Consider the following 22,161-nt stretch of genomic DNA (forward strand, 5'->3'; position numbering starts at 1 on the left):
ATAATAATAAAAACAACAACAACAGGAGTATGGTAGTCTCTTGTGTTGGTAGTTCATTGCACCATATGCATTGCACCGTGTCTCTCCTCTTCTTGCTCAGGGAGGTCTCCATACCGTGGGGACCTTGACGGACGACGATGTGCTAGGAGAAAAGAGAAATCTGGGAGGTGGGAAACGCCTGGGAGGGGAGAAAAGCCTGGGAAGAGAGAAACGCCTGGGAGACGAGAAAAGCCTGGGAGACGAGAAAAACCTGGCAGGTTCTGATGTGATGGGAGACCTAGGAGTGGTGATACTGGCCAGCGCTCGACCCCAGCTTTTGTATAGGTAAGTGAACTGGCCAGAGGTTGCATTGCACTCGACTGGAGATAGGAAAAAAATAATATGGAGATTTTCAAGTACTAATAAGATTAATAATAACTTTTAGACTGAAACAAGAATACAGAGGCGTCAGAGTAATAATATTCTGAGTAAACGTGCAGGCTGGTTCGTGAGCTGGTGATGCAGAGTGGTGGTGGTGTGGTGAGTCATCTGGTAATCAGCATAGACGGTCCTCAGCACTTGGAGACGGTGAAGCTGGCAAACTTGCTGGGCATCACCTACCGCGTACACCAGACGGAAGGGGAAGGGTCACCACGCATTTCTAGGTGAGTACCTGTTGAATCATATGAAAGGACTTACGTGATGTGTAGCGTATAATTCGCTGAGTGCAAAAGAGGCAAATGTCCAAAAGATGGCCTCTTAATATAGGACCATTTCCTCGTTTTTTAACAAAACCAGCAAAACTTTGCAGCCCCACTGTATAGGAGGACAGGCTATAAAGCCTACACGCTCACAGCAAACGTAAATAATGCCATGGGTAACCCTAAAATAATTTCCGTAAGCAATAGAACAGTTAGCCCTAAAACTTTCTGCACCCAATAGATAACGCTCTCTGACGCTCCTAGTTGCTAGGCAACACTGTCGGTTAGAACCACATCCTGGTCCACCTCCGCATTATCATCCGCCTCTTGGAAAAAGGTCAGTCTTTGTTCTCTCTTTTGAGTGAGAAAGACGAACAAAAATAAAGATCAGTAAGTGAGTTCCAAGTTACTTTATTTCCTTACACCAGTGGAAGAGATTGACATTTCTACCACTACAATGTGTGCCAGTCTCCTCCATTGTTGTATGGGTATCTAAGGGCCATTGGGGTGTCATATCAGTCTTTTTTTTTTTAGGACAAAAAGGGCCAATAAGCGTTAGCTAATATAACTACTGAACTGCGGCCAATAAGCATTAGCTAATATCAGTACTGAATTGCTTGTTCATCACATTGTTTTGTAGATTATCTGTGCATTTACTAACAAGTGTAAGGACATACTGCTGCAACCATTTAAATGTTTGTCTAGGCTGGAATGAAATCCAGATCCAGATGATTATCAGTTAACTGCCCATTTAGCCACTGGAGGTTTCTTATATATATATATATATATATATATATATATATATATATATATATATATATATATATATATATATATATATATATATCTGTAATTTAAGGCTACGTTCGTAAGTATGGACACAAGATCTCTCAAGAATAATATGATACTCGATACTTTGAACCACTATATATTGTGATGTTCGCAGTAATTAACATGATAATTTGTCGCACCAGACACATGCGATTCGCCCTGTTCCAAGCGCTGAGGGTGCTAAGTGCTGACAAGATCATAGTGCTGGAGGAGGATCTCATACTGGCACCCGACTTCATCACGTTAGTCAGCATGAACCATGTTGTTGTTTGTTAGATTAGCAGACTTCGTAGCACATCTTCCATAGCAATTTATTTTACGTATTTTTTCTTAATGGAAGAAATTTGTTTTAGTTTTACAAAGATTCTTTGATCCTTTCATTCTCTTGATGGACAGGTGTAGTCAGACTTAAGAGTGGATTTGACTAGTAACTAAGGAGACTCATTCCTGCCTCATAACCAAGAGTCGGGATTTCATACAACTACGACTTTGTGTACAATTTATGACAAGCTGACGATACTGAAATGTTTTGTTCACGCGGCCATCACAGGTATATGCGTCAGGCGTCAGTTCTGCTGGACCAGGACCCCTCCTTATATGCCGTGTCCGCCTACGCCCATTTCGCATACACCCACACTGCCCACGACCCAGCCAGACTCAACCGCGCCCACTCCTTTCCGGCGTATGGGTGGATGGTCAAGAGGAGCTTCCTGGAAGAGACGCTGCCGAAGTGGCCACCTGCTTTTGTGGTAATTTGGATTCCCGCCCTCCTCTCCCTCTCCCCTCTCTCTCTGCTTATCTGTATCATTGTATCTATCTGTCTGTTTTATGATGCTTGCGTTGCTGTTGCCGGTGCTGATGAAGATAATGATGAAGGTGGTGATGATGATGAGAATAATGATGATAATTCTAGTGCTGGCGATGATGGTAAACAACGCCCACTCCTTTGTACAGGCCACAGACTGGGATTTCTGGATGGAGACGGGACTGGTGAGGCGGGAACGAGAGGTGGTTGTGCCAGAGCTACCCCGCACGGCCCACCACGGCACTACTGGCGCACACACACTCGGCCCGCACCAAGCCAACGCATTCACCAACAAACCACTATCTAAAGGCATCACTACCACCCTTAATATTCACCAGTATGTACTATAGTTCTTGCACCTTGGCCCAGATTTTCATCCTTTTGCACTCTATTTTCCATAGCTGAAATGGTTGAAAAAGGCAATACTGCGGTTCTGAGTCCTTTCTATAGAACTTTTTCGTGATTAACGCCATGTTCTAGAGTTAATTTCTTGTTCTAACTCGACATTAAAGATAGACAATTCAATATTTTTGTCCTTTATTTGGCTCAGATTTTAGTCCTTTTGCCGCATATTTCACTTAGCTTAACGGCAGAAAAAGGCAAGGTTGTGACTGTACATCCGTTCTCATTATATTCTAGCATAATATTGCAACTCAGCATTCAAGATAGAGAGACGGCAATTTAACGCCTAGGTAAAGTAACTGGAGTGTAGTAGTATTTATTTGCTTTAGACGCCACGGCGTTTATCAAAAGACAGTATTGTGTTTCAGGGTGCTGGAGGAGGCATACGAGAGAACGCTGAAGGAGGAATTAAGTCGTGCTGAGCCTCTGAACGTAACAGACCCCTTCACCTACGCCTTCCCCACCCACCGTGTTAGTATCATCCTCTTGTCCTTCACATACATGGCTTAAAGATCCGAATGATTCCTTCTTATTAGTTTATTTGGTGCTGGAGAGGGACGCCGTCATATGGTGGCACCGATGTAACCAGGCGGCCTAACTGCTTGGTTGTAGAAACGTCCCTCAACTCCCCTCCTATCCCTACCAAAAGAGGAGGATGAACTGCAGGAAGAGGATAGCTTCAGCCTGCAATCTACCAGGTTCACGTTCAGATGAGTCATGGGGTGCAGCTACTACTACTACTGCTATAGGTGGCATAGGAAGGTTAAAAGTAACTCTTCCGTATCAGCTTATTTTTTGTGCTTGGTTTTAGTGGTCGGTGGGGGCGCTCACCATCCACTCACTCGATGTAGTGCTGCTGTCGGGTGTCTGCCCTTTCCTTTCCTCCATCCTTCTTTCCCTCCATTCTCTTCTGTTTTCCTTTACTTCATTCTTTCCTTGTCCTTCTGTCTACGGGTAACTTTTCACTCCCTCTTCTGTCTTTCACTCCTTCATTCTTTCCTCTTCCTTCTGCCTGTGGGTGACTCTACACTGAGTGACAAGCCAAATGGTTTCCTGTACATCAGGAAACCATTTACTACGCTGGGTGGTAACCATATAACCAAATTTTGGCGCCTGGTGGTTTAGAGAGTAATTATTGCTCTCCAGTCGGATTGAGCCGGTGAAGGTTTATATCCAAGGGATGGTTGGGGTTGATTGCTCATGTAATGCCACTCAGGGATGAGTGAGGCTGGTCACTCTCATCTTAAATGTCAGGACCAACTGCCTAGCCCCGGGCTCCTACGCTCCTCATGGGGCAATGTAGGATTGGATGATGGATGGATGGTACGTTAATATGTTCTTGTCTGCTAATTTTTTGTTTCAGTTTGTGTCGATATAAAAGATATAAAGAGCGTGCAAGAAAATAAGTTTCGGTGCACAAATTAAATCAGTAAAGGAAGTGTAAGAAATACAACTGTACTGACGATAATGCACACCGTAATAACTCGGATCAGACTAAATCCTTCGTTGAGATGTAGCCTTTTCCGCATCGTCTCAGTTAATTGATTTCTGGTTTCCTTTGTTGATATTTGTAGGCTGTTTAATTTGTCTCTTAGGTTCCACAGAGCACAGTTTCTACTATTCTTCGTCTTCTTCCAGGGGGCGATATATGCAGTGTGCTTTAGGATGGACTATGGCGGAGACAAGAGCACTTTCAGACTCCTTGCACGGGTTAGTAACTTTCTCGCCTGCTTAATATTTGAATATTTTCAGTTCTGTAGCCCTTCAGTTGTTTTAGAATTTTTGAAGGATTATTACTGGGGCATACGTCTTTGTTTTCTGTTGCTCTTTGGCCATGAAAGGAAGTGTTAATAATAATAATAAAAATAATAATAGTTAAACTTCTGCATAGTTTCAGTCCAGGTAGCTATAGCGGTTTTGTTCTGACCTGACGGAGACACAACCTCTTTAAGCTCAGTTGATGGCATATGTAGTCAGATTGGAGGATTGATTTCACTAGTAACCAAGGAGATTCATTCCTGCCTCTTATCTAAAGCTTATCGAATTTTCATGCAAACACGACTTAGTATTATGGTTGTGGCAGTGTCCCAGTCCCGTCAGGTGAAAACAGAACGACTATAGAAATGATTTGTAAAGACCGCAATGTTGTTGTTGTTGGTTCAGGGTCTGGGTGTGTGGAGTTACGATGCGAGGGAACACCACTATGGGATGTGGAGGCTGCCCTACCACCACACCGTCATATTCATCATAGGTGTGCCGTTCTCCAAGTACAGGTATGTTTACTTAGGTATTGCTTAATAATTGTTTTGGGTAACCCTGGTTCGTCTGGCCAAGCAGACCCATCAACCGCAGCCAAGCAACCACCCTTGCAAGGTCGTCCCTTGCAATGAACCGATGTTCCCTTGTGGCATATAGCGCCTCGGTGTGGCGAGGTGCGGGTAAGTGTATGGAGGTTTGGTTTCCGGATTGACGCTGTATTTGCGTCCCTCCACCCAGTGCGGGGCACCATAGTATAATCCACATCACCCCATTTTTTTGGTAATATGGTTATTTCCCGGTGTTGTAAATGGTTTCTTGAGCTACAGGAAACCATGAGGCTTGTTACATTGTGTAGAGTCACCTGAAATGGCAAGAAGAGTAACTTCAGGAAGGATGGGAGAAATCGATTTATAATTGAAGAATGTTTGTTAGACAGATAACGATCCTCAGGTAGGCAGGCAGATACACAGAAACACAGAGAGATAGACAAATGGATTTACTCTACTTCATCTCCTTTTTCAGCCACGGGTACCTCAAGAAGAAATGTCCCATCCTGCAAGGAAATGAAGAGCTGTATTCCCGCCTGGACGGTGAAGTAGAAACCAAGGAGACTGGCCACACCCGTAGCAAAACCCGAGACCTCCTCACACTCATGGATCTTCTGCCTAACCGCACTAGCTAAGCTCTTTATTCTTTCATCACAAACACACAAACACCACATTAACCACACACACAATGAAAAGAACATCACACTAGCCAAGCTTCATCCTTTCACCACACACACACACACACACACACACACACACACACACACACAATAACTAATTAAATTCCATCTGCTCACTACAAGCACACAAACACCACACAAACCAAACTGAAATATACAAACACCTCATAACGTCAGCCAAACTCTTCGTCCTTTCATCACAAACACACAAACACCTTCATACTTGCCAAACTCTTCGCCTCTTCACCGTAACACTTCTGATCACACTCAACACTACTATACTTGATCACCGTATCTCACCATAACGTCTACTTCTGCAATTTTCTTTTTTTTTCTATCTATCTCTGCTTCTGATATCTATATCGTAACTAATAGGCTTTCATTTTAGTCTCCTGTGCTTCTGATCTATACATCTTTAAATAAACTATGTCGTTATTATGGTTGTAAGCAATCATCAGAGTAAAGCATATAAATAATGTCCTTTATTATGAATGAATAAAAATAATTACGTTCGTTATATACAAGTGAAATGAAGAAAATGTAAACAGTGTGCCCGTTTATATTTAAATAATGAAAAGAACAAATAAACAGGAGCATTTATATCTGAATGAAGCAAAGAACAGATGACAGTGGCAGTAGTCTATCCTCACGAAGCAAGGAACAAATAAACAATGGCTTCTATAAATCATCATGAAGGAAAGAAAAGGTAAACATTGGCCCCTGTAAATCCTCACGAGAAAGAGAACAGGTAAACAGTGCGTTCTTTACATTCACATGAAGCAAAGAACATAATAATGCAGTCTTTATATTCACTTGCCAAAGCAAAGAAGATAAATAAATAAGAGTTTTACATTACTGAGGCAAAGAAAAAATAGACAATGGTTCTTTTATACTGACATGTAAGCTTTTTTGCGCCAGAACCACCCCTAAGATTCCTATGATCCTAAGTAGCCTACGTTGTGTCACGCCGCCATTGTGCTGACCAAACTGACAGTTCCCGGCGCCACTCCTCCCCGCGTGACGTCAGGGAGAATGGCGGGTGCGTAGTGGCAGTGATGGCGATCTGAAGGTGACAGACGACTTTACCCTTATCAGACACGGCCATGACGCCAACCAAGGTCACGTGAGCGCTTTACCCCTTATATGGATAACGAGCAGAAAGGGGGAGGTTGAGTACATCCACAAAAATACCTAAATACGTGCATACCTCTTTTGCTGTAGTGAAGGTATGCCCAAAGGTCATTTCTTGCATCTTGTGTGTGGTATTCTGCGTTAGTTTATTAAATAGTTTATTGATATTCCCTGGTCGGATATATTTGTCTTTTTGCTGCTTATATCTCAGCTCAACAGCTGAAAAAGACAATGCTGTGGCTCTAAGTTACATTGTCTCCGTAGTACTGCATCGTGACTAGCGTCATAAGTCTATACTCTTGCCATATCTTGACATTTAAGATGGAAAGATGGCCGTTTAACGGCAAGCTAAAGTGTCCAGAGTATGGTTGTAGGAGATCAACATATTGTTTCCCCACCCACGGTATATCAAGTCCATTGTGAATACATCAAGGTACACCATTCGCCTAGGACATTATCGTCATCAGTCACTCTGACACTGAACCTTTTGTGATATTCTAAGATTTTTATGATGCCTTGGTTTTGTTCGTGGCCACCTGCTCCGAGATTGAAGAGTGTTATACAGGTATATTGGCAAACAGATTATTTGGATTGCCCGAGTATTTATTCACGTAAAACTAATAATGTGCGGTGATACACGTTTTGTAGGTGTAGATTTGTAATAAAACATTTAATGTCAACGTGATAGTGACGAGGGTATGTCATAATCGTAATTATGTGTAGGTTAAACTTATAATATAAAGATTAATATTATAAAACTGCAGCATCACGTCAAATGTTTATACCATAAATATATGTTAAATGTTTAGTTTAATTATTGTATATTTGGGTACATCTTCTTTTAATTTTTCAGTCATCAGATATCTTTAGTCATCTGTAGTGGGGTTTATAGTTAACTTTCCAGTACTACTCAGAGCAGAAGTAGGCTATCGAATAATTTTTATGAAGTTTCAGTTTGGTTGCGTTGCTTACTTAGGTATTTAGCAGACTAACACAAGCAGAATATTCCAGTTGACCATTCCTTGAGCTACAGCTTGACATAGGTATCCTGGGAATGCTTTTAAATTAAGTTGAAGTGGTAGAAGCATTTTGCTGCGGGAGAACTAGACTGAAATCCGCTGAGGGAACGTCCGCTTACCCAGACCCATCTCGCTTATCGTCCCTTATATTTTACCCGCCCCAACCCCACCACCATTCCCCACCTTTACCCCCACCCACACTCCACCGCCTTCCCTATCCCTACCCACACCACTCGCTTCGTCACATCCACAGAACTTTGGCGTTGGCTGCTGTTATATCAGGTTTAATTTTGCTCCTACACTACTGATATCCATGCAGTTAGCTTTATACCTGCTGAATCGCGTATGTCAGTAGTCTATTTTTACCTGAAGGAATTTGTGTGAATACTCAGCTTTGGATATTCTGATTCTTGGTATGTTTCTCTGCCCATGGATGATTCTTTTTTATATGCATCAGGGAGGAAAGTAACGGATATGCTCTAAGTGTGAAGTAGACGCAGTGGAATACAAAATTAACTTTTCATCTATTTTGCATGAAGTGACACATGATCTCAGTGTGAAAGTAGGCTCGGTAGCACAGTAGAATTTTTTTACCCAGACTCGACACGGTGCCACGGACTGTGTGTGTGTGTGTGTGTGTGTGTGTGTGTGTGTGTGTGTGTGTGTGTGATCTGCGCCTTGACGTTTATATTCAAGGGTAGAGAGTTCATCGCACGCTAAACAATGGTATTTGTCTGTGTGGAAAGTTTTTCTGGTGGTAAAGCGCTTGGCTGCTAGGGAAACCAAACTGATGATGATGAGGAGGAGGAAGATGGCGATATTGATGTTCATAATGATGGATATGATATTGATGCTGATTTTGATAAATTTGACCATGACATGATAATGATACCTATGTAAATTCTGATGATGATAAACAAGCTGATAGTTTGGTATTTTACAGTACGTGCTTATATTTCGTCCAAGATTCTATTAATATAGATTGTATGAATGTTGGAAAGTAACCTAGTCTCTCTCTCTCTCTCTCTCTCTCTCTCTCTCTCTCTCTCTCTCTCTCTCTCCTAACAGTTATTTTAGTCATATTTCACATGAATGTTTGTACTTCATACCGTCTACATATTTTGTATACCAGTTTTCGTCAGTGTAATGGAGTGTACAGTCAAATGTATATATATATATATATATATATATATATATATAGAGAGAGAGAGAGAGAGAGAGAGAGAGAGAGAGAGAGAGAGAGAGAGAGACTAAAGGTAAGGCCCAGACTAACCTTCCCTGGTGACATATCAGTGAACAAAGACACTCCTTGCAAAACAATACCCCTTTTCACCTTCCCCCCTCCTTATCTTTCACAAATAACATTATTTTTTTTATCGTGTCCACACCACGCATTCCTTACCCGCACTACACACTCCACATCCACAAAGTATTCACCAATAATTTCATTTCCGTTGGTCTGACTCTGATATCTCGCTTTCATGCCATACCGTCTTCCACGTATACTTCAATCCTCTCATGGCCAAATCAACAGCTCAGGTCCAATATTCAGCTGACAGTGAGATGTAGGAGCCAGAGTTGTATTGATACCATTAACTCACTTATCGTCGGGACAACTCTGAGGCCAGATTAAAGTAACGACTCTAGAATGATACTACTGTAGTCACGACGAAGTGTTACGGAGAGTAATGTTCAGCCGCAATATTGTCTTTGTCTGCCACTGAGCTACATGTAATAAGCGGCAAAAGGACGAAAATCTAAATCAGGTTGGGTGAAAAGAGTATAGGTGGGTGAAACATCAAAACACTATAGCTCTTTCACCCTAACTTGGCCCAGATTTTCGTCCTTTTGCAGCTTATTTCACGTAGCTCATTGGCAGAAAAAAGACATTGCTACGACTTTGCCTCCTTTTCGCAGCGCTTCTTCGTAACTAGCACCATATGCTGCTGTTAATCAATTGTTATATTAAGTCAGCATTCAAGATGGAGAGATGGAAATTTTAGGCCAAGTTTGAGTGAGAGGAGAATAGTGATGTAACCGACCCCACTGTGACAGAACGTTGACCTTACCCCCCTCTCTCTCTCTCTCTCTCTCTCTCTCTCTCTCTCTCTCTCTCTCTCTCTCTCTCATACTCATCTTTGTTTGATAGGGAAGAGTGGAGAGAAAGACAGAGGGAAAGGGAAGATTAAGGAAGAGTGAGCGAGAGAGAGGATTGGTAAGGAAGGGGTAATATATACAGAGAAGAATGGAGATAAGAGGATGGGAGGAATTAAGTGACTGAAGGATGTAGAGAAGGAAGAGGAAGAGGGGGAAGGAGGAGAAGGAAGAAGGATAGGAGAAAGGAGGAAGAAAGAGAGAGGGAAGAGAGGAAGGAGAAAGGAGAACAGAGAGGGAAGTAGAGAAGGAAGAAGATAAAGGGAGGGGAGGAGGAAAGAAAAGGAAGAAGAAGAAGAAGTGTGAGGAGAAAGGAGAAAGAGAGGTCAGGAATTGATAGCATATACAGGTAGGGTGGTGCATACGAAGGAGCTAGGGAGGTCACTGCCCTGTATTGCACTTAGGAATAAAGTACATAGGAGGTATACAGACAACATGAATTCTCTTGGACCAGAAAAAGGTAATCTGTTGACAGTAAATGAAATGAATCACACGAATTAACTAACCTGTGTGAGGAAAGGGATGGAAAAGGGAAAAGTTTTCTCCTTCCTTCACTCCATCCCGTTAAACAGCTGAAAGGAAAGAGAAAAAGTGGCATTATACAGAGAGAGAGGGAGAGAGAGAGAGAGAGAGAAAGAGAGAGAGGACATGTAAGGAAAAGGTGGCATTTATAGGTAAGGTACTGTACCCCAAACAGGGATGGGGAAGTGAGTGTCCCGTTTCACAAGTAGGCGAGTCTGAGGGGTGAGAGGGCTGGAGGGGGTCGTGGTGGGGACTGAATGCGGTCGTATTGGGGGCTAGAGGGGGTTGTGGTGAGGGCTGGAGGGAGTCGTGGTGGGAACTGGAGGATCCAGGGGTCGTGGTGCGGCCTAAGGCTAAAGAGGGTCGTGGTGGTGACTGGAGGGGGCCTTGGTGGGAACTGGAGAGGGTCGTGGTGGGAACTAGAGGGGGTCGTGGTGGAGGCTGGACGGGGTCGTGGTGGGGACTGGAGGGGGTCTTGGTGGGGAGGAGGGGATACTGGTGGGGACTGGAGGGGGCCGGGATGGGAACTGGAGGGGGTCATGACGGCTGGAAGGAGTAGTGGTATGGGTCTTGGCGAAGGTTGCAGGGGTCGCCTAGTATAGCCCCTTAACATTCCATTGTATACTACTGTATTTTTATCATTGTAATATCGATCCAACTTTCCATCATTAACATTACAAGACGATACAAATGTGTAATGTGCAAAGTAATTCGCAAAAAAAGAGGTGTTACGAAATCTCCCAAGTCCAGTAAGAAAACATGACATGAAATCCAGTTGCATGGCGCGGCGCGAGTCAGTCAGGCACACCACAGCAGCGGGTGCGGACGTGGCTGTAGCTCTTCTCGTATTTACCTCCCGATTTGTGTTGCCTGCAAGACTTGTTGACACTTTCTCTTCAGCAGTTCTGTTTTACACTTTACTCCGTCTTATATCTTTGTATGTTATCTACGAAAACTATGTTGATGTTAAAAAGATGTAAATCGCTTGCAAGATACTAATTAAGATGTATTTCCAAAAAAAAATATTAATTGAAGAGGTGTTACAAAGTCAGAAACTGCAACAAGAGTGCGAATCTAGCAGCCATGTACTTGGATCATGATGCTGCTCCTGTCCCTGAAAGTTTTTTCACGTATGACTCGGTGATATTCTCTTGTGTGTCTTTATATCCAGAATAATACATAGTTTGCTTTGAATAACATACTAATGAGCTGTCAACAGAAACAAACTAACCGGGAAGAAATGTTAGAAAGGCTTTTAGGCCAACGAAAAACAATCATCCCACGTTCGTTTAGTCATTAAGTTGATTTGTTACGAGGAGTGGCCAGCGCTTATAAGGCGACTAAAAAGATGTACGGAATCCGTCATTTTCCGACTTTTATTATATAACTTTCAGACCACGAGCTTCCTTTCTCGATCTTGGGAAGTTTGTAAGTGGCGAATAAAATAATTTGGCGGTAGAGTTAAACCAGAATTATGTATAGAGCGTGTTTGCTGTCTTTATCTCATTGGTATAATAATAATACTGTTTATTCGGTTTGGCATATACAATTAGTGTGGCACATTAAACATTGAACAAGTGTTAATAAGTACCAGTCATGCTTGAAACCAACCAAGGATAACCCAGTCAGGCCTCTGCGGCTTATTTCCAGTAGGGTCCTTCCGTATTTTATAATGTAACTTGCAAGCTAAGCACATTTCACTCACATATGTTTGATAACTATTGACACGACACTAAAAACTTGAAATCCGATTCGGTTTTAAGAATACAGGTGTTGACATCACCATGGCAACGGCAGCTCCATCCCTACTTCAGCGACACCTCCGGCGGGTGATGTCGCAAGCGAGAACATCGCAGCACAGACATCGCGCTTCCCTCATCTCCGTGGACCTGAAACCCACACCTGATGTCACTAAAATAAAGGACTACGATGTAGGAAAAGACAAAAATTACGATGCCGGAGAAATCAAGAATAGCGATATCGGTAAATCCAAAAGTCACGGTGACGAAAAGGTCGAGAATTACGACTTTGGGAAATTCAGAGGCTACGATGCTAGAAAATTCAGAAGGTACGATGGTGGCAAAGTCGAGAGTTGCGAGGTCGGAAAAATCGAGAGCTGCGACGTCGGCAAGGTCAAGAGTTACGACGAGCTACCTACTCCACGCGGGTACCCGTTGCTAGGAACGCTGCCGCAGTTGCTACGGTCCGGGGGAACCCAATATTACCACCAGTACGTGAGCAGGAGACACCGGGAACTGGGGGGCATCTACCGGGAGACGCTAGCGGGTGCTGAGTTGGTGTTTGTGTCTGATCCGTCAGCCATACGTCAAGTGTTTGCTTCGGAGGGCCCGCACCCCAAACACTTCATCCCGCAAGCCTGGCTCCTCTATAACAAGGATCGTAAAGTGACCAGGGGGCTTTTCTTCATGTGAGTCTTTAATGTATGCTTACTGAAACCACTTTGTGGAAGGAAGAAGCTGGAGAGGGACGCCTTCATGTGGTGGCACCAACATAACTAGATAGCTCAACTGCCTGGTTAAAAAGTCGTCAACTACTTCTCTCTCCACCGAAAGAAGGATGGTGAACTGCAGATCAACTTAAGTCTGCAGTCCACCGAGTTCACGTTTCAGATAAACATGGGGCTACAACAACAATAACTTCTACTACTATTACTACTACTACTACTACTACTACTACTACTACTACTACTACCACCACCACCACCACCACCACCACTACTACTACCACCACCACCACCACCACCACCACTACTACTACTACTACTACTACTACTACTACTACTACTACTACTACTACTACCACCACCACCACCACCATTGCTATTACTACTACTACTACAACTACTACTACTACTGCTACTTCTTCAAAATATCTTGACCTTTTTTTTGAAGTCTTCATTATCAGGCACGGAACTGCCGAAACTCAAGATGAAAGCCAGTGTCGACCCAAGGTATTTTGATCCTCTTGAGTTATCTTGACTTCACTGTATTGACATCTCTTTAATGACTTCCCTATATTGACTTCTTTAACAGGGTGGTCCACATATAACGCCTCTCTTGCACTCTTCCAGGTGATTTTTCGTGTGTTGTGGGGGCAGCTTAGCGTAAGCAGTCTGTGCCTTGCATCTTGTATTCATTCCACTCCCACACCCACGCCTACGCAAGCAGACTGATTCTCTCTCTCTCTCTCTCTCTCTCACACACACACACACACACACACACACACACACAGTGTTACAGCAGACAGAACAGGAGATATCGCTGTCAAGGTGAAAGATATCAGTCAGGTGAAAGTACAGGTATACATATACACGTGTGGCTGAATAATGCACTGCATGTATGTGTGTGTGTGTGTGTGTGTGTGTGTGTGTGTGTGTGTGTGTGTGTGTGTTTTACTCTGTCCAACTGAAAAAATATAATCAAACTGTTTCCTTCCCTAGCCTGTCTCAAACCCATTCACTCTCCATTATTCCCTCCATCACCCTTCCTTATTCATCAACAGTTTCCACTCTTTACTCTCAGGGAAGGAGAGGAATGGAAGACAAACCGCAGCATCCTGAACCGTCGACTCCTCCGCCCGGAATCCCTCTCGCCCCACCTCTGCGCCTTCTCCAGAGTCGCTGACAGCCTCGTCCAACGTTGGCTTACTCTGTTTCCAGGGGCCATTGTACCGGACCTGGAGAGGGAGTTGTACCGGTGGGCCATTGAGTGTGAGTAGCGTGTTGGACCGTGATGATGGTGATGATAGTGGTGGTGATGAAGATGATGATGATAATGGTGGTGGTGTTAATAATGATGATGATTATGATGGCAGTGATGGCGGTGATGATGATTCAGGATCTGGAGAGAGAGTTGCTCCTCAAGGCCACTGAGTGTAAGATTTTGGACCGTAATATTAGCTCACATTCTCGCGAGTCAGGGCCAAACATAGAAAGCTTCGCAGCAAATATTGTTCAGCGATTTTTTCTGCATATTACACCTAAACGTTCTCTTGTATGTATTTTAATCGTTCTAGTAACGACATAGATACATAGATTTAAAAAACGCTCTTAATCTCCACCTCTATTAATCTTCCGCTCTGTTATTCTGCAGCTCTAGGCGTGATGGTGTTTGGAGAGCGTCTGGGGCTACTACAGAGTGGAGGGGCGAAACCCAGGGTGGGAGGAGATATGGAAGAATTTATACACGCCATACACGGAATATTTAAGGAGACCAGGTAATATATTTGCAAACTTTTTCTTTTAGCCTTGAGTTGGGTATAAAACTGCAAGGTTTTATTTTTCTCCACACACATTTCACACCTGTACTAGAATGCATATAATTTGAAAAAGCATGATCAGTCAATAAGGATTATGGAACTGACACTTCTATGGCACCAAAATTATCCAGTGTCCTTAATGAATACTTCCCTTGGTCCAGTCACAGAGCCAGATGTTTCCAGTGTTGATCGACGAGTATTCAGAATTAGCCAAACGCATACGGGTACACTCTTAACTTGGGCTAATGTATCAGGCGGCTATACTTTTATGTCATGTATTCATCAAACCTCACGAAGATACTCCATTCCCTAACTGTATCACATTCGCAAAATTTCTTTCCCTGGATGTTATGTTTAGAACTGCTTGCTTATACTTTCCCAATATTCTTCCAGCAGTGAAGTGTAAAAGGCTGCTTGTTTATACTTTTTCACTGCTACCCCCCAACAGTGCAATGGGAACGCTACCCCCCAGCCTGGCTCGTCTCTTGAAGCTGCCTGTGTGGACCCGATTTACGACTTGTGTGGACAGGGCTCTGGCATCAGGTCGGTTATAGTCCATTCACCTTACCTTGGCCCAGATTCTCGTCCCTTTGCAGCTATTTCCCGTATCTCAGTGACAGAAGAGGACAGTGGTACAGTTCTACAATCTTTCCATGTTATCCAGAATCAAGGAAAGAGAATGTACAGAAAGTGGGAGAACTATCCACACTATTCCAGTGAAAGGGTTCACACATTTATACACACATCATTTAGGCTTCTGGAATCCTAGCTTTGTCTCACGAGCCTAAACATCTGCACAGTTTTTTCTTTGTAGATGCCCGTTTCCAAAATTAAGTTTTTTTTTTTTTTTTTTTTTTTTTTTTTATGTGACCGACTCTGGGCATAGGCTTCACAGCCTGCTTTCAAGGCCCAGTAGTCCTCCTACGTATTGGAGTTTGATACTGGGAAAAGGTGTGATTGTACCCCAATAACCTAACTTTCCTCCTTCCCCCTTAGAACCTCCCCTTCGCCCCTTACAGCCTCCCTTACCCCTTGACAACCTCCCTTACACCCTTACGGCATCTCCCTAAACTCCTTCCAACCTCACCCTCAGGCCGTGAGTTGGTAGAGGGTGGTGTGGCATCGTCCTTAGCCAGACAGAGGGCAGGGGAAGCACCTCACACACTGCTGGATTACCTATTGAGGGAGCCCCATCTGAACCACGAGACAATAATATCCCTCATCACTGACCTCTTCCTTGCTGCTGCTGATACTGTGAGTTGTACCAATCATCATTCACTATCACCACCTCCAGTTCACCAGACACCACTGTCTCAAGCACACACCACCACAACCACACACCACACATCGCTACCACATACAACTACCCGTATCTACACCACTTATACTGCAAGACCACGTCCTTAAGGAGCCCCATCTGACCTACCACACCATAGTCTTCTTCATCACGGACCTCTTCCTTGCTGCTGCCAATACTGTGAGCTGCATAGACCCATAGATCAGTATCATCGCCACATCATACACCATCACCACCACCACCCAATCTGCACCACACACCATCACCACCACCACCAACCAGTCTGCACCACACATCACCACTACTGTACTTGCAGCACACACCATCACCCTGCACCACACAGAACAGCATACACCACCACCGCATGTGCAGCACACATCGTAACCCCACACAACACAGTCTCCAGAACACATTGGCACTGTCACAACTACACACTACCACCATCACACACACACACACACACACACACACACACACACACACACACACAGGGGGGGTAAGTGTGGAATGAGGCTGGGTGCAGGTGTGGAGAGACAGGTTCGTGCACAGGGTAGAGACTCAAAGCAAATGAGGAAATAGTCTTCCTTTATAGCCTCTTAAATTTGTACCAATGAAAACTCTTCCTCGCCATCTTCTCTCCTCCTCCTCCTCCTCCTCCTTCTGTTCCTACTCCTTCTTCTTGTTCTTCGTCTTCTTGTTCTTGTTCTTCTTCTTGTTCTTCTTCTTCTTATTATTATTATTATTATCATCGTCATCATCATCATCATCATCATCATCATCATCATCTTTATCATTCTTCCTACAGACGTCCCACACAACAGTCTGGTCACTTTACCTCCTGGGACGTCACCCTGAGGAGGCCCAACGCGCCCGTCAGGAGGTGCTGGAGGCCACGGGAGGCTCAGGGGAGGTGGAGGCACGTCACCTTTCCTCCCTGCCATACCTGAAGGGCGTGGTGAAGGAGGCGCTGAGGCTGTACCCGGTGGCGCCCTTCCAAACAAGAGCACTGCACCGAGACGCTATCATCCTAGGCCACCACATTCCAGCCGGGGTGAGTCAGATCCTCTCTCTCTCTCTGTCTGTCTCTTTCAGAGTTAATTTTCGTCCTTTTGTAGTTTACTTCACGTAGCTTGGTGGTAGAAAAAGACAACAGTACGGCTCTACAGCATTAATATAAAACTAATAAAAATAAACCAACTATAAAAAGAAAGCTAAAATACAAACTAAACTGTATACCTCTTTGGGAGCTCACAGAAGAGATAATTTAAACCAATGGTATTTTACGTTCCTGGCAGTGTTTGCATGACAGAAGCATCTTTGGCAAGTTAGCACATGGCATCATCCGACCAAAACTGTGTATCACCGAGGCGTCCAAGACATTAACGAAATAAACTAAGAAACTAAAAAAGAATTATCTATGTTATAATGATCCGATTTCTTTGTTTCGTGGTTTGTTTGTTACCGTAACACAGCAGAAACGGCGCAGTGTAGCGCAATTTTTGTTAGAGCAAGGTACTGTGAAAATCTTCTAACTTGAAGAATAAAATAATTTCCAGTCGTCTCAGGCCACCAGTTCCCGAGTTGTGACTCATTTCTAGCCATCTGACATCGAGCGGAGGCCCCCGAAGGCGGCCAGTATATGTAAAGATTCTAATTCTGATCCTACTTTCCCGCTACAGACGATGGTGATCTTGTCAGTGTACACGACTGGCCGCGATCCAGCCCACTTTCCCAGCCCACACCAATTCTGCCCTGAGAGATGGGTGAGGGAATATTGTCAACCCACCACTCCAAGCCCTAATAAGCCCACTGAGGTCACCACGTCAAGCCCTGGTAAACTCTGCACGTCAGGCCCTAACAAGCTGCACTCCCACGCGTTCCTCCCCTTCGGCCACGGTGTGAGGTCGTGCATAGGTCGGCGTGTGGCAGAAACTCAACTTCACCTCCTATTGGCGAAGCTCCTGGCGCGTTCAAACCTCGCCGCCGTCAACGAGGTGGACATGGTGATGCGTATGGTCGGCGTCACTTCTCAGCCCCTCCATTTGCGCATTGATGCACTCCCAGCTGAATAAATCGTGACTTTAACCGAAATGTAGAATGTCAGAGTTGTGATACTTTTCTCCTTGATTAAAAATTCGACCTAGGTCCTTGGTTCCGACATTTATGCTGAATGTTTTAGTGTTTACATCGAGCATGGTCCAAACACCGCTCTTCTGTACCTGGCCTAGAGGTTTGACTTTTTTTATAGTTTATTTCACGTGGCTCAGTGGCAAAAAATGATAATACTACAGCTCAACATCCTTTTTTTTTTTTTTTTTTTTTTTCAGCGTCTCTTTCTGACCATCACCTTATTCTTGTGCTAAATCTATTGTTACAACTGAGCGTTCACGATAGACAGATGGCTATTAAAGGTCAAGATAAAGTAAAAAGTGAACAGAACTCACCTGGCGGTATTAGAGTCTTGCAGGAACGGCTCAGTCTGCTGGTGTGGTTGTGGGTGCGGCAGTTTGAGTAGGTAGTGAATAATTTGATGCAGGATAGACACAGTTAACCTTGACTGGAATCGCCCTGCGGAGTGGAAGAGAGAGAGAGAGAGGGAGAAACGTTGCATTTTTGTATAGTTTAAGGACAGGAAAATAGTCATAGTAGATGTTATATATTTTCCCCTGTGTAAACCTGCCTGCCCCTTCACTACGAGAGGCCTTCAGTAAAATCCAGCCAGAAATATGTAAATAAAATCGCCATGGGGTACCGGGAAAAAGAATAACCGTAGTGAAGGGGTGGCTGATCCTATAGCCTTCCATGCTTTGATTTATCCTCAGTTTGGTTAATAAAAGGGTAAGTTATGTATTTTTATTGCAGCATTTTATTACAGTGAGTCTTATTTATTTATTTTTTTATGATGATGATGGTTATGATGGTGATGAAATATTGTTGATGATTATTGCTGTTATTAATTACTGTTGCTGTTGCCGTTAATGATGGTGTTTATTATTATTGTTGTTCATGATGATGATTATTGGTGTTGTTGTTGTTATTGGTGATGATGATGATGATGATGATGGTTGTTGTTGGTGGTGGTGGTGATGATTGTTGTTGGTGGTGGTGATGATGATGATGATTGTTGTTGGTGGTGGTGATGATGACACCGATGATGATTATTGTAGTTAGTGTTGCTGATGCTGATGCTAATAATGATGATGGCTTGCAGTGGACATTATTATTATTATTATTATTATTATTACTTTTATATTACTAAAGTTGTCTCGGCCATGAGAGGATTAAATGACATGAATCAAAGGGAAAAATGTGAGAAAAAGAAGGGAAAAAAGAGATCCTATTAGACTATAAGAGTGAACTGGACGAGCCTTTGAAGTTAGAGAGAGAGAGAGAGGGAGAGAGAGAGAGAGAGAGGGGGGGGGAGGTTTTTGTGATATGCAAAGGATATTTTTCTTTTGCTTATAATTCTTTTTCTTTTCTCGTTGTCAGTATTTTCACTGGCTTTTATAATGCAAAATAAATCGCCATGGAAGAGGCGTTACGGTCTCCAGTCAACGCCAGTAATTATGGTTCGCGGACAGTCCTCCGTATCCTCAGCGGCGTCAATGGGAGAATCAAGAACACCTTTTCCTAAACGATTTATTTTTCTTATTATACATTGATATTGTATGTTATTTCAGTGGCATATATGAGAGACATCGTAACACCTCTGCCTTAGCGATTTATTTTTTGATTATACATTGATATTATGTCAGTGGCATATATGGAAGACACCTTAACATCACATCCTTAGCGATTTATATTTCTTATTATACATTGATATTGTATATTATTTCAGTGACGTATATGGGAGAAATCGTAACACTTTTTCCTTAGCGATTTATTTTATTATACATTGATACTGTATGTTATTTCAGTGGCATATATGGGAGACACCTGAACATCTATTCCTTAGCGATTTATTTCTCTTCTCGTACATTGATATTGTATGTTATTTTTATCTTTACAGTAGTATGGACAGGGTTTACAGTGGGCTCCTATGACTCACTATCAGCTGAATAAAATCGTCTGGCGTTACATATTGAAGGTGTAAAATAAATCGTTGCAAAGGAGGAGTTGAGAAATCCTCCCCAAGGCAGCAATAATACTGGTCAACACTGCCTCATCACTATTGCATATTTCTCTCTCTCTCTCTCTCTCTCTCTCTCTCTCTCTCTCTCTCTCTCTTACTGGAGTCAACAAGGAGGAAAACAAAAGAAAAAAAAATGCTTTGATGTGAAACGGTTATGAGAAACAGGAGGGTGATGGATATTGTTACCCGGACACACACACACACACACACACACACACACACACCGCTTATGCAGTCAGGAAGAGGGAGGGGATCCGGGCCCTCTCCCCCTCCCCCTTTGGCTGCTCGCATGGATCCACTGGTCAGTGCTACAAACGTCCCTCAACTTCCTCCCGTCACCATAAAAATAAATAAATAAATAAATAAGTAAAATAAATGGTGGCTGTAAGAGAGGGTCAGCTTTAGCCTGCAGTCCACTGGGTTCACGTTCAGAAAAATCATGGCGCCACAAGAGCATCAATCTTCACTTTAACCTTGTCACAACCATGTATCATACAAGGTGGTGCATATATAACATTACACTTCCACCCCGCCGGGCGATATCGTTTGCTTTTATTTTTCTTCTCTGTGTGTACCGTAAATTAAATGATATTGGAGCACAAAAGGTCTGCCCAAACACCGTATTTACTGAGAATAAAAAGGTTAATTGATTCCTTTCTCGGTGACTGGAGGAAAGGCCACTGAGAAATTGTGGAATCAGTCTAATGAGTGGCGCTTCGATAAGTTTTGCCGTCCTTTTGTCGTATATACAATAGGAATAGAAGTACATTTTTTACCTATACCCACACCTGCACATTATTGTTAACCAATGTGATATGGCAGCAGCATGACGGAAAACAATGTGGGTAATAAGAAAAATGGCAAAAACTTAATTCTCCTTTTTTTTTTTTTTTTTTTTTTTGAGTGAGGTGGCATATAGTTTCTGGTCTGGCTTACCTGATCAATGGTCTAAATTTGCCTAGTTTTCCTGCCATTTGTTCCGACGACAGTTGTCACTATTGCTGCTGCTGCCACCTGCAAAGAGTAAGTAGTATTAATAACATGCCAACTATTGTATTTGCCTTTAGTGGTGATGCAGGAATGTGTCAGAATCACTGCAGGTGGGCGTGATGCACAGTAACGGAACAGAAAAAAAAAACAGAGAAGCAGACAGACACAGGTCACAGAGAGGGACGGCAGTGGTAGATATGTTTTTGACCAGTTTATTATGGCTGTCATCCCTAGTCGTTTATGTTGACCCCTTCGTCCTGAGGATGTCTGTTTCATGCTAATCTATTTTCAGACGATTTCGGTAACTTCCTCACTGTCGAGCAGTAAGCTACTGTAGAATTAATAAAGAGTAATGTGCGCTCGGCCAGAATATTGATCACCCTTATGGAGTGCATGTGGGGAGGTTGCAAAGCAACTAGACAAAATTCAGAACAAAGCTGTTGGAATTATTAATAACCCTGCTATAACAAATAAACTACCTCCCCTACAAGTAAGAAGGAATGTTGCCTCTCTTGCATTATTTTACAGATACTTTCATGGCAAATGCTCAGACGAAGTTGCGTCCACTGTGCCACCTCTCCATGCTTTCCCTCGTGCGACATGGGCATCTGGTAGCGCTCATGATTGGAATGTCACACAGCCATATTGCAGAACTTCTGCCTGTCAGATTTTTTTTTTTCCCCTTCCGAACTGCATTTCTTTGGAACTCGTTTCCCCGTAGTTGTTTCCCCTCAAACTTCAACCTACAGTTGTTCAAGTCCAACTCTTACATTTTTTGTTTGAAAGGAGGACGCCAATAATCTGGTGTATGGATTATTCTTTTTATTCACTTGTTTTTCCTTCCTCTTTTGTTATTAAAAGAATAGAATTAGGAGTTTATTTTTGAAACTAGTGGGAATAAAATATAGCTTTCATTAGCCCCTTCACCCCGAGG

The 22,161-nt window shown here is 43.2% G+C and overlaps 2 protein-coding genes across 2 annotated transcripts; both read left to right on the top strand.

Moving 5' to 3' along the window:
* Nucleotides 1-265: 265 nt before the first annotated feature.
* On the top strand, nucleotides 266-18,257 carry LOC145405745 (cytochrome P450 11B2, mitochondrial-like). The gene is made up of 14 exons (XM_080276977.1): nucleotides 266-324; nucleotides 480-644; nucleotides 1,655-1,753; nucleotides 2,062-2,260; nucleotides 2,466-2,653; nucleotides 3,087-3,189; nucleotides 4,357-4,428; nucleotides 4,882-4,991; nucleotides 14,073-14,260; nucleotides 14,643-14,766; nucleotides 15,257-15,351; nucleotides 15,902-16,062; nucleotides 16,911-17,156; nucleotides 17,785-18,257. Exons 1-14 carry the CDS (start codon nucleotides 269-271, stop codon nucleotides 18,175-18,177), a joined length of 2,199 nt encoding a protein of 732 aa, XP_080133103.1. The 5' UTR covers nucleotides 266-268; the 3' UTR covers nucleotides 18,178-18,257.
* LOC145405746 (uncharacterized) lies at nucleotides 12,100-12,982 on the top strand. Its single transcript, XM_080276978.1, has one exon. It carries the CDS (start codon nucleotides 12,315-12,317, stop codon nucleotides 12,960-12,962), a length of 648 nt encoding a protein of 215 aa, XP_080133104.1. The 5' UTR covers nucleotides 12,100-12,314; the 3' UTR covers nucleotides 12,963-12,982.
* Nucleotides 18,258-22,161: the final 3,904 nt, after the last annotated feature.

This window comes from Coenobita brevimanus, chromosome 68 (assembly GCF_032717465.1).
Source record: "Coenobita brevimanus isolate Jiangsu-jjx chromosome 68, ASM3271746v2, whole genome shotgun sequence".
Lineage (NCBI taxonomy): Eukaryota > Metazoa > Arthropoda > Malacostraca > Decapoda > Coenobitidae > Coenobita > Coenobita brevimanus.

Excerpts from the sequence above, each read along its gene's own strand:
- LOC145405745 (XM_080276977.1), top strand. The coding sequence starts at position 269 with ATGGGAGACCTAGGAGTGGTGATACTGGCCAGCGCTCGACCCCAGCTT. Across the intron at positions 4,429-4,881 it reads CTTTCAGACTCCTTGCACGG|GGTCTGGGTGTGTGGAGTTA; the intron begins GTTAGTAACTTT and ends TTGTTGGTTCAG. Across the intron at positions 14,767-15,256 it reads GGAATATTTAAGGAGACCAG|TGCAATGGGAACGCTACCCC; the intron begins GTAATATATTTG and ends ACCCCCCAACAG.
- LOC145405746 (XM_080276978.1), top strand. The coding sequence starts at position 12,315 with ATGGCAACGGCAGCTCCATCCCTACTTCAGCGACACCTCCGGCGGGTG.